At 36.8% G+C, this 13,624-nt stretch overlaps 1 protein-coding gene across 1 annotated transcript in view; it reads right to left on the bottom strand.

Moving 5' to 3' along the window:
• Positions 1 to 13,624, bottom strand: part of LOC127638540 (serine/threonine-protein kinase BRSK2-like) — a 278,228-nt gene that overhangs the window by 109,700 nt on the left and 154,904 nt on the right. Inside the window, exon 2 of the mRNA XM_052120105.1 lies at positions 7,782 to 7,876. Within this exon, the coding sequence (XP_051976065.1) occupies positions 7,782 to 7,876 (95 nt within the window). The remainder of the gene's footprint in view (positions 1 to 7,781; positions 7,877 to 13,624) is intronic.

Genomic DNA, 13,624 nt, shown 5'->3' with positions numbered 1-13,624 from the left:
ATGGAGGACAAGATTATTGTAATGCATTACTGGGAGGATGTCCTGCAGGCTTAATAAATAAGCTTTGGTTGGTTAAAATAGTGTGCTGACTAAAACCTCAAAATATGATCATATCAGCCCAATTTTACTGTCATTCCATTGGCTACCTGTTAAGTTTCGTATCAATTTTAAAATTCTGCTCTTTATTTAAAAATCTTTGAATGGTATAGCTCCTCAGTACTTAAGTGACCTTCTTCCATGCTTTAATGCATCATGTTCACTGCGATCACAATATTCCGGTCTGTTGACAGTACCTAGAATATCAAAATCCAAAAAATAAAGCAGATACTTTTCCTTTTTGACTCCTAAACTATGCAATAACCTTCCTAGCATTGTTCAGAACTCAGACACAGTCTCTCGTTTTAAGTCTAGACACTTAACCATTAATCTTACAATTCATTCAATATCCTTTGGTTTCAAACATTGCCCACCAACATCTACTCAGTTATCTCAAAGTTGAAAAGTAACACGGATTTCAGACGTCAGTTTAAAGGAGAGTCATTTCAGATGGCGCATGTTCAAACAATTGAATTAAAAATCAAGATTTCTTTTTTTTTTTGGAATAATGTGGACGGATGAATTGTAAGCAGTTTAACTTCAATTTGCTGTTGGTTGTGTTGGTTACTAGTATGTTTTTACTGTTTGCATTCCCATTGGCAGTTGATGCAATTGCATAGTGAACTATGCTCAACTTTGATGTATCGGCAACAATCTCTGTTTTCTAAAACGGACAACTCTTATTGAAAATGTATGACTTATGGCCACTTTTTCACTGCAATTTGCAGTCAGTGTGAATGCACCTACTAGAAAATATATGCACCTCTAATGGCCAGTGTAATGCGCAGTGTACGCAACATCAAATTACAATTTTAAATACTGCTTTGGTTTACAGCCCCTCTTTCTGTAAATACGGCATTTCTTCCTCCATTTCTCTTGGCTTCCTTATCTGTATCCATCTTTTCCCTGGTTTGCTCTCTCTCAGTGTTCGATGCTGTGTCAGTAGTGGAGGAGAGAGAGTGAGTCACGGTGGATAATGAACTTTAATCAGACCCAGAGCGCACAGGAAGCACAATCATCAGAGCGCTGATGTTCGCACTAGCAACTTGCTGTGCCGCCCGCTCCCTTTACACACACACACACACACACACACACACACACACACACACACACATATGGTGTATTCAAAATGACTATCTGATTCTGAAAGAAATCAGTATGGATTATGTACAGTATAGTGTATCAAGTATGCACATTTTATGTTCGCATGGAACACCTGGATGACCTACTATATTTAAAAAAATTTGCTGCATACAACAGAAAGCACACTGCATGGAATACTGTATACTGTATGCACTAGGGCTGGGACTAATATAGATTTTCCAATTAAATTCAATCTTCATTTGAACAATCCTGATTATTATAATCACAAGAGCAGCAGAAAGACAAACTAAAAGTGTTTTAGAAAGTAACTTTAATGTAAGAGTTTCAATTAGTAATTTGTAGTGGATTACTTTACGTAATTTAGCCAGCACTGATGGCAACATGGTAATGTGTGCATTTCTTATCCTTCTAAACTCAGATACGCTAATGCTAACCTATTTCAAAATTCGGTTGACTATAAAACTAGCTTGAAATCTAGATTAGACCTCTCGTTTTTAGAAACACATTGCACTGCACATACGAACATAGCATGACTAAAGGAGTACTCATACTGCTTTTAACTCAACTCTCTGCACATTATGCTACGTGTGTTTAGAGCTACAATATGAGTGTGTAGTCTGTAATCTCAGTAGTTTCACAAATGCTAAACATTCCCACAGGAACTGACAGTGCAACACACTCCACTTGCTTTCTCACATAGTAATGCACTCATTCTCAATCACAGAAAGCATCAGTTAAAACAGTTAACTCCTGAATTGCCTTGAAGTCTAAAGTCGGTCAAATGCCCTCAGAAACACAAACAACATACGCTAACTCCAGTGAATCCTAACATACTCAAATCCTTCTCTAACTTTCATACATACCATAATGTTTTTTTATTTTTCATTTAGGCTGATCCTCTCACTCTTATAACCCTTAAAAACATAGTTCCCACAAAAAAATAATAAATCTGTCATCATTTACTCACCTCATGATTTTCTTTCCTTCATGCAATATGTTTAGCAGAATGCAAATACCATGAAAGTGAATGGTGATCAGGGGTTGTCAAGCTCCAAAAATGACTAAAAAGCACCATAAAAGTAAACAAATGTAAAACGCCAATTTTAAATATGTGGAAGTGCGAATGAGATTTGAGAGCTAGTGGCGGGCAAGATTTTCAGTTAATAATTAGTTATAAATAATATATAGTTTCCATTCACTGTGTTTATATTTTGCCAAACATCTCCTTTTGCATGTCACAAAAAAGAAAGTCATACAGGTTTAGAACCACATGAGGGTGAGTAAATGCTGTCAGAATTTTCATTTTTGACTGAACTATCCCTTTAAACACAGCTGCTTTGCCTCTAGATATAAAATCAGAGGTGTGGGCACTCTGGTGACTGACTGTGAGAATCTAATTTCTCACGGTGTGCAGCGTCTGGACGTTTGGGCCAGGACAGAAACAGAGAATGTGACATTTGCATTTAAAAAGGTAACATTTGAGATGCCGGTCTGGAGGCACAGGCATGAAAAGAGAGACAGGTGCTGGGATAGCCCATATTTAACTCAGTGACAGCAAGATGACAATGAGAATGTCAAAGGCAGGAGGGCAACAGCACACACACTCAAAACAGAGGCTGCTGTCCAAAATAACCCCGGCAATCCATTCACTCATCTCTCGAACCCATGAAGAGATAAATTGCTGGGTGTTCAAATCAACTTTTACCTCATACCGAAGTAATTACATGAAAATAAGGGCTAAAAATGTCATATCTGTTGTAGTCGCATCAAACTTCAGATTCAAGCAGGGTGGTCCATGCATTATGTATGTGAGATGTGGAATTAATTATACAGAAAACACTGTTTAGACCTGACATGAATATGATTAGTGAGCATTTAATCAGATGTGCAGTCAGGTCGTTTGGAGTTCATTTTGGTGCTGATGAGGCTGTGCATTAGGAATAAAGATCCAGATATATGCACAGTGGAAAAGAAAACACTGACAAAAAGGTACCATGGTATTTCCCAGCCTGATCTCATGAAAATTACATGAATGTGCTGAAATTTTTTGCAGAATTACATAACATGGTTCCTCACACATATCATGCCAGTTCCGACATGAAATGTCCACTGTGTGGCACTAAAAGCAAGCTACATTTTCTCCCAAACAGATGTTTTTTTTTTTTAAGATTAATGCTCCAAAGCAAAACCTAACCAACAATCATAAAATGTAAATTTGACATGAAACAAAATTGCTAAAGCAACAATGTTGTTTTGTGGTGCTTTTCTGACACTTTCAGCTAATATGCCGACTTGCGTGTTTTTTTTATTTTGTTAATACTTTTTCTGAAGAAAGATAAGCATAAATGATTATAAAAGGCATAATAATATGAAATGTCATATATACATTTTTATCAAGTAAATTTTTTCAATTTAAATTGTTCCATTATTTCAAATAATTAATAATAAAGATTAACAGTGCTGTGGGAAAAGTACAGTATGTGAATCCCTAAGACTAAGCTAAAAAAAAAAAAGCTATTAAGAGTCAGGAGTTGGCAAACCTTGCATCCAATTAATGAAACTTCACAAGAAGCATCTGCTGACGTGGACATGCCTTGCAAAAAGAGATATCAGAAGACCTACGATCAAGAATTGTTGCTCTGCATGATGCTGGAAAGGGTTACAAAGTTATCTTGAAGAGCTTAGATATTCATCTGTGCACTGATAGACACATTTTCTATAAACAATTTAGTACTGTGGCTACTCTCCCTAGAAGTGGCCGTCGTATTAAGGCTACTTTACATCCTGAGTGAAATAAGAATACGATTTTCTGGTGCAGTGAACTCTCCATAGAAGTGGCTGTCCAGCCAAGATGATTCAAAGTTTACACCACAGAATGCTCAATCAAGTAAAAAAAGAACCCTACAATGACAGCTAAAGACTTGAAGAAATCATTGGAACTGGTTAACATCTCTGTTTATGAGTCTACTATACATAAAACATTAAAAAGCAGAGCCTGAAAGTTTGTAGATGTTGTAAAACCCGATCTGGTTGCTAGGCAGTTATCAGGGTGAGGGTTATCAAGGATAATTCCCATCCTGAGTGAAATAAATCAACCCGGAAGTTTCTACGATTTTCTGGTGCAGAGATATACAATTTGTTACTTGGTTGCTAGGGTAATCACATCTGGTTGCTAGGAAGTTACCAGATTGATTCTTATTAAGGCTACTTTCCATCCTGAGTGAAATAAGTCTAACAGGAAGTGTCCCTGAAATGTGATTTGTTATTTGGTTGCTAGGGTAACCCCATATGGTTGCTAGGCAGTTACCAGGGTCATATTTATCAAGGCTACTTTCCATCCTGAGTGAAATAAGTCAACCCAGAAGTCTCTACAATTTTCTGGTACAGAGATATATGTTTTGTTACTTGGTTGGAAGGGTAACCCCAACTGGTTGCTAGGCAGTTACCAGGGTGATACTTATAAAGGCTACTTGCCATCCTGAGTGAAATAAGTCTAACAGGAAGTCTCTACGATTTTCTGGTGCAGGGATATGTGATTTGTTATTTGGTTGCTAGGGTAAACCCATCTGGTTACTAGGCAGTTATCAGGGTGATAGTTATCAAGGCTACTTTCCATCCTGAGTGAAATGAGTCAACCTGGAAGTCTTTACGACATTCTGATCCTGAGATACACATCTTAGTGATTTTGAATGGATGTCAATGGTGTTTGGTTGCTAGGGTGCTCTAAATGGTTGCTAGGTCATGGCTGAGTAGTTCCCATGATGATACTTGAAGACTGATTACTCAACCAATTCAAACAAACTAACTCTCATGTCTCTAGGACATTCTGATCCGAAGATATCACACTTTAATTGAAATCAATAGAGCTGGTTGCTAGGGTGCTCTAAATGGTTGCTAGGGCTGAGTTATTCTTATTGGCTGCTTACTATCCTGACTCAAAATAGCCAATCCCCAAGTGTATAATATTGTGTTCTGAAGATATCATCTGAGCCATTTTGAATGGAAGTGTATGGGGGCTGTTGCTAGGGTGTTGTAAATGGTTGCTAGGGCATGGCTACTTCATTTTCAAGGTAATACTTAAAGACTGATTGGTAGCCCCAGTTAAATGAGCCCGCCCCCGTGTCTCTACAACATTTTGATTGGGAGATATGATCCCACAAAATTAAGTGTCTTGTCATAGTAGGGAAAAAAACAACTGTTTTCATGGGCGAGACCCTTGCCATAGTATGTCTATCTTACCCCCAAACTCATGTCATTCTCCAAAACTGCTTGCTAGGCTGCATCAAATGAGTCCACCCACAAGTCTTTACAAAATTCTGTTTCGGAGATATGATCCGTCAAAGTTCATCGCAATGCAAAATCTATGGGATTTTTGGGCCATTTTTTGCCCCCCAGGGGTACACCATACCCCCAACCCCTTAGAAACGTCATAGCACAAGTGTCCTCAATAGGCCGGTAAATTTGACACCTCATTCGTGGGTCTACACCAAACTACATTACATTACATTTACGCATTTGGCAGATGCTTTTATCCAAAGCGACTTACAGTGCACTTATTACAGGGACAAAAAGTGCCTTGCTCAAGGACACAATGGTGGTGGCTGTGGGGATCGAATCAGCGACCTTCTGATTAACAGTTATGTGCTTTAGCCTTTGCTTTGCAAGCACCACTAATAAGTTTAAATAGAAAATCAGTAAGTTGGCTCTTTCAAGCCAACCTAATAATAATAATAATAATAATAATAATAATACGTTTATTAATGTCTCTACGACATTTTGATTTGGAGATATATATTAATGTGGTTCTATAAGATCAGGTTGGTGTTTTCATGGTAATACTATTATTATTCAACATGTATAGTTGTATTAGTTCCTTGCAGTACAATATTAATGTAATGATATATAAATATGTGAATCCAAACGTTCGACCACGAGCAAGTCTGATCGACATGATGAGCTTTTTTGGCCAAAAACCACTCTATATTGCTATATTGGCATTCCAATTCACCACAGGTGTTGTTTGTTTCCAACAAAATCTTACATATGGACCTGTGCCTTCTGGCATAATTCTAATTCCACAAATATCCCAAAAAAAATTATCGTGTTCAAAAGAGCCAATTCTATTTATTGCTGCTTATCCTCGGCCAAATCCCTCTACTTTTAACATAATATAACAGAATGAAAATAGTTATTCTAAGTTTTCTACCCAAACATTCATGAAAGCATGTGTATACTCTAAATTAAGACATATCACAAGCTGCCCCACTTTCAGAACAACAACAGGAATCTCATAATTTAATATTTATCCCTTGAAATAAAATTATCCTTAATCAGGTATTTTAGGTTTCACACTTCAGGATCCCATGGCTGCTTTTATCAGAGGAGATAATTATGGGCCAACTATCACCCAGAGTATTGTTTAACAGGCTATAAATAACAATATGTTATAAGGATTGTCCCTGTAATAAGTGCACTGTAAGTCGCTTTGGATAAAAGCATCTGCCAAATGCATAAATGTAAATGTAAAATTATATCTCAATATTTTTCAGCCTACTGCCGAAATTAAAAAAAGGGGTGGGTAAAAATATAGATTTTATGGTGCTATACCCTTATGAATCGTTATCGAATCAAGAGCTTGTGAATAAGCTAGTCTATAATTAGTCTAGTGATGCTCTTTATTAAACTTAATGATAAAATAAAAAAGCACATTGTTAACGAAGTTATCGCGATTATATCGTGTATATTCTATTTATCGCCCAGCCCTATTTACTATTATTTATTTGTCATTATCCTCTATTATTCACATCACTTATGTAGTTCCAAACTTGTTATTGATATTTTTTTAAGGTAAAACAAAAGGATTTTATCTTCACAGAATATTTACACAGCTCTTTTCAATACAGTTCAGGTTGTTCGTAGTTCAACAACAGTCAAGCTATCTACACTACAAGTTATTAACAAAAAGCAGCTAACTACACTGAAGCTATTTAAAGAAGAAAATATTTTAGATATATAACAATCAGATGATATTTGTAGTAAAAACAAAGTAAACAAAATGAACCATAGTTACTACAATTAGGGTTACTACAATATTACTAAAGTAAAACCATGGTTCATTTTCATAAAGGTTAAACAAATAGGTTGACAACATTAAATTGAAGATAAATGTACATTTAAAATACACTAAAAAGCTAGAAATCATCCTACTTTAAATAACTAAATAGAAATATAGTGATAAAAAGCAGCAATTAACGAAATATCTCACTTCAAAAAATGGTAAAGTCCCTTTAAGGCTGCACAGTGAATCAGTGAATCATTTATGTGATTCATGTGACATGAATCAAAGGTATCATATGGCTTCATAAGACTTGAAATATAGCACTCAAGTCAATTTGAGTTTGAGTGTTCCCCTTGAACTGCATAAAAAATCTTCAAAACCTACTTTTGGGTCCTAGAACAAAATAGAATTCAAGAAATGAACGCTTTCATTTTTGGGTGAACTGTTCCTTTAAGGGAGATGGGGGAGAGAGACCAGTCTTGCGTGGAAAGGTGACATTTCTAAAGGAAGAATGCAATCTTACCTTCATTAACACGGATTCGCTGAGCTTTTCTCGGTTTACAATCTTTATGGCGACTTTTTGACATGTGACACAATGGACTCCAAGCTTTACAAGACCTAGAGAAAAAAGAGAAGACATAGGGTCAAACGGAAACATGACTAGCTATACAAACATTTCTCAGCGAGAGTATTTTGTCTGCAACATGGCTCGGACATTATTTTGACATTCTGGCAACAAATCTACATCAAAACTAAACAAAAACCCTTTAACATGCCATATCCTTTCAGATCCAAAACACAAGCAGGTTTCTCTCAGCATCTGTGAGATGCGCCATTCATATCAGAAGACAAACTGCATCAGGTACAGCAGATAAGCAAAACTGTGACCAGAATTAATGGCGTACATCTACTGAAAAGGCTTTTAGGTTTATCACTTTTGACACACCGTTTCATGGTGTGAGATCAGCACGTCATCTCAGGGAAATCACTTTTCAAAACATCTGCCACACGGTTAATATGTTTATTACTCATAGAGGGGAAAGTTTAGGGCTTGCAACACGGTTCCCCTCTCATTCTGACTCTACATACAACACTCTTAAGGAGTTTCTAAAGAAAAATCTTTATCGTAAAAGCCCCCTGGTCCTCATGATTGTTCAGCAAACATTTTCAACCAAGACAAAAACCACTAGAGAGGATTTAGCCAAGTTGTTTGCCGATTTGAAGCTAGAGGTGTTAGAATTGTTGGGTAGATAGAGAGGCTTTAACGCCTGTGCAAGACAAGATAATGAATCTTTCATATCCTAAGGTGCATGCATATTGGAAAAGTGACAACACATAAAAGAAAATGCTGCAATTTGCAAAGAGCGTGCTGTGAATGGGTGTGGTTTGTACATTTCCAAAAAGCATTTTTGCACCTTTCACAGAAAAGTAGACAAAAAACAACCTAGGAAACAATTTCCACACTGAAATCCAAAGACCAAATTTTCAAGTAAAGTCTACGCTTGGTGGCATTAATTATAAATCCTCAAGTAAAAATTTTTTATCATGAACATGTCATTTTGAATAGAAAATGAACTGAGTTATCAAACATAACAAAAATATCAACAATAAAAAGAGTGTAAATCAATTGGCAAACAGTGAAACTATGAAAGCTCATTAATTATTCATGCACAGTGCAGGCTGGGAACACCAGCTCTGAAAAGTTAAGTAAAATTAACTTTTATTTAATTGTGAAATTTACACAATTATTTATTCACTCAAATTAGTGAATAAATAAGTTTTCTACTTTTGGATTGATACATTTCTCCAGTTTCTCCAACTACGGGCATATTATGGACTTCTATGAAGTAAAGTCTCGATAAAAAATGTTCACACTGAATATTTTTTTAATTTGTCTTCTGAAAATATCCAAGAGTGTATGTACATGCACCACTGGATAGTTATGTAATTTATGTCTTTTTTTTTTTTAAAAGTAATTAAGCTTTGCAAATAAAATGGTCGACTCATTTGTCCTGTGAAGGCCAATTTTATAGCAGAACATTTATCCTAAATACACACAATAAAATAATATTTTTTACACTTTTTGCATCATTTGGCAAAGTTACAGTTTGACTGGAAATGATGGCAAAATAATTTTCACATATAAAAATATTTAAAAAATATTCGCAAGAAAAAACGCAATAATCGTCAAAGAAATACAGTCTTGACCAAAACAAAATAGGTATCATTTGACAGCTTAGAAGCTCTACTTTCCAATGCATGCAGGCATTATGACCAAAACTGAACAAGTGCAAAAACTGACGAACTGTTCCTTTTTGATCATTTGGATTTGCACTATACATATTATTGCAATCACTAAAACATCAAACTGATCAAACAGCCATGTGGCATATGTTCAGAGAGTAGAATACAGCCAGACTATGTGTTTTACTCACAAACAAAAACACAGCGATTAATAGCTAATTATATGTCTTTGATAATTATGTTGGTGCTTAAATGCCATGTTTTCGCTTATAACTTCACGAAGAATAAAAGGAACATTAAATATCACATAACATTATATAGAAGAGGTGATTATCTTTCAAAGGAGCCACACACAAGATAATCAAATGAAGAGATCATTAGATAATCCACACGAAGCGCAATGTTACATATGGCCACCAGGATATGGTGCCAAGTCCATCCATCCATCATCTAAAGTCGGATGTCCTATGTAGGGTCACGGATAGTGCTGGAGCCTATCCCAGCTGTCTCGGGACAAAGGCAGGGAAACACCCTAGACAGGCACTCAGTCCATCACAAGGCAAACACAAACACACACAGACATGCACATTCACACTCCCATCTACGAACAATTTAGAATGTCCAATTCACTTAACCTGCATGATTTTGAACTGTCAGTGAAACCGGAGCACCCACGCAAACACAGGGAAAACATACAAACTCCACACAGAAAGGCCCAGGGTGAAACCGGAACTCAAACCGGAGACCTTCATGCTGTGAGGCGACAGTGCTACCCACTGCGTCACAGCGCCAAGGAAATAGCTCTATGCAATGCACTCAATCTGTGAAATCTCATTACTAAAATCATGTCTCTTTGCTTTGCATACAGTCATTGTTGCGTTTGCATGTGTAAATAGTTCTTATGTACAATTATTATGCTTTATTTGTTTGGAGAGGCTTTTGGACACACGGAGACATTTTTGGACCCTTGATAAAAAAAAATGTAATGCTACAATGCATGTAAATGTATGCTTTTTTTTGCTTTGTCGTATAAACACAAATATTTTCTCAGATACAGTTCACGTGATTGGGAACAAAACTAAATCCGTTTTTCGGAGCCACCTTATTTAAACCCAGAGATATCCATCCATCCATCCATCCATCCATCCATCTTCAACCGCTTATCCGAAGTCGGGTCGCGGGGGTAGCTGCTCCAGCAGGGGGCCCCAAACTTCCCTATCCCGAGCCCACATTAACCAGCTCTGACTGGGGGACCCCAAGGCGTTCCCAGGCCAGTGTGGAGATGTAATCTCTCCATCTAATCCTGGGTCTTCCCCGAGGCCTCCTCCCAGCTGGACATGCCTGAAACACCTCCCTAGGGAGGCGGCCAGGGGGCATCCTTACCAGATGCCCAAACCACCACAAACCCAGAGATATATAATGTAAAATCAGAAAAATAAGAGAAAAAAGTACATTTTTGGCTAAAATTGATTTGTGCTTTTCAGCAGTTTTCTTTAGGCTTATAGTCTCAGAATGCTTCGTAATCTATTTCATTAAAATATTTGGAAAGTTTTCTTTACAATGATACCAAACACTTGACCCTACTTGTTATTTTCTTTTCTTTTTTGGTTGGTCGAGTTATAAGCCTTTCATTTTGGGTATGCCCAGGGCCGGCCCGTGGCATAGGCGGAATAGGCAAATGCTAGGGGCGCCGCCCACCCCTTGGGGCGCCTGAGCGTCCAAAGGAGTTTTTTTGTTTTTTAAACAATACAACTTTAATACTACAGATTAAAAAATATATATATATATTTATATATTTAAAAAAAAGCGATCATCCCACAAAAACATATCTACATTGCTTTCCCGATCCACCCGGTCCGAGTGACGTATCAATGTACCCCCCCCACCGCCCCGCCCTGCTGCACTTAAAGAATCCATTACCTGTTTGATATTGTGACGGATGGCCGAATTCACAGATAAATTATCATTATGTCAAAAAGACCGAAGCCCTCTGGTGCCCAGGGAAGAAAAAAAAGAAGAGAAGAGGAAGAAAAACGGGATAGAGGTAATGAATGTGATGTATCTGTTTATCTATGTTGCATTATGCATAAGTTAGCAGTTAGTTCGACAATCGATGCTAGTAACGTTTGCTAATTTGAAATAGCTTATCATGACTTGTGCACTATTTTATGGTATTTTTATTTGAATTGGTTAAATTAGTAACGTGTAGTTAGTAGGACATTGCTACCATCTAACTGTTACTGGAAAACAAACACTTTCAAAATTAATTTTGAAAATGTAACTACTGTATGTATGCTAGAGAATCTCTGCCACTCTACCTGTTACCGTCGCTGCTGCTGAAAGGAGCTTCTCTAAGCTCAAACTGATTAAAAACTACCTGAGATCTACAATGGCTCAAGAACGTCTCAGTGGACTTTCAGTCATTAGCATAAATCATGTGGTCTCCCAACAGCTGTCTTATGATGATATCATAGATGACTTTGCTGCTAGAAAGTCAAGGAGAGTAAGGCTGTAGAACATTTGCTACATTTTGCATTCCAGTTTGTGTATAGTTATTTATTTTTTTGTATATCTTTTTGTTTCTGTATTTTTTTCCCCGCAATAATCTTATAATATAAACTTATTTATATTATATTTATAATTTAGTTTTGTGTGTGTGTATTTGTTTCCAAAATATTTTCAAAATAAAGAAAAACAAGACAAAGCTGCGCAGTTTGTTTCTGTGTGAGTGTATGAACACAATGATCAGTGGTGGAATTGTCTGTGATTCCAGGGCCAGGGCCGGCCCTGGGTATGCCACTAAAACAGGAATCCTTTAAAAGCACCTTTTTATTTTAAAATAGTACCAAAAATAAATTATGAAGATCTGGTAAAAATGTCCAATTCAGTTTTAATTAGACCCCCACCCAACAAAAAGAAAAAAGTTGAAATCTGTTCGTTTTGATAAAAAAAACAAGCACTGGGACATGAAATGGCACAAAGTTGAATAATCACCCATATATATGTTTGTTTTGTAGGATTATTAATGAACAAAGCCATCAAATGAACACAACAACACATTCCACAGATCAGAGAGATCCCCCGCCGAGCCATTAGAGAGTCATAAAAACAAATCTATGGCGCCTAAATTGCTAAAGGAGACCGTCTCTCCCATGCCTGCTTAATCTCAAACTAGGGTTCGTAATGACTGACTGGACCAATAATATGATCCTTCTTTGTTCCACAAACCTAACCCCTCAACATGACCTTCTGAACTTCCATGCAGAGCTAAAGCAGGTTTTCTTTGAAAGGTTTCCTTGTGAGATCCTCATGAGATCCCCTCACAGTCCCAGTACTTGTGATTTAACCCTATAAAATATACACCATACCTAGCCTTGCTAGATAATTCTGAAAATGACTCTATGGACTGTGATCACTTGTATAACTGACAAATTAATGATTTTAGCCAATGTACCTTTAAAAATATGTTTAGTGATTGCTAATCACTTTTAACTGACAAATCGATTATTATAATCTTTAATCTGGTACGGTTCATCACATTCTACTAAGAATGGTAGAACTTTCAACAGGATATTATACCCCAACAATCAGGTTTCTTATAACGTGTAATGTATAATTCATGTTGTAAAACTAATGAATTAACCAGTATGATTTGTAACCAGAGAGTTTTGTGTTTTGTTACTTCCACTTATAATATTCATGAAAGAATGTCATATTTAGTATGTAAATGCCTGCTTGTTTACGAAGAGATTGTTGATGACAACGAATGTCATGTCTCTTGTACTGTTGTCAAGATATAAAAGTTCATGATTAAACATGCACTGTTTTTGAGCAGGAGTTTGTAAGAATCTTCTACAAAGGATCGTAAATCAACTTTGGAAATGGACAGACCAGTTGACCATGTGACTCTGAAAAGCCACTTCTGATTGGCTCAGGACACTTTTGGGGTGCGGGCAATTTCCGTTCAAAACTTAACTCTCGGTTCTTTTGGAACCGTCGCTTGCTGCTTCCAGATCCTTCATGCCATATAGAGTCCAAGGAAAACCAAAAGAAAGCCTCTCACTCTCTGCTCTACTTTGAGTAATCCGATTGCAAATTGATTTAGACTCAAAGAAGGATATA

Source organism: Xyrauchen texanus, chromosome 46 (genome assembly GCF_025860055.1).
Source record: "Xyrauchen texanus isolate HMW12.3.18 chromosome 46, RBS_HiC_50CHRs, whole genome shotgun sequence".
Lineage (NCBI taxonomy): Eukaryota > Metazoa > Chordata > Actinopteri > Cypriniformes > Catostomidae > Xyrauchen > Xyrauchen texanus.
Note: the sequence above shows the minus strand (reverse complement) of the source record. Positions and strands in the feature narration are given on the sequence as shown.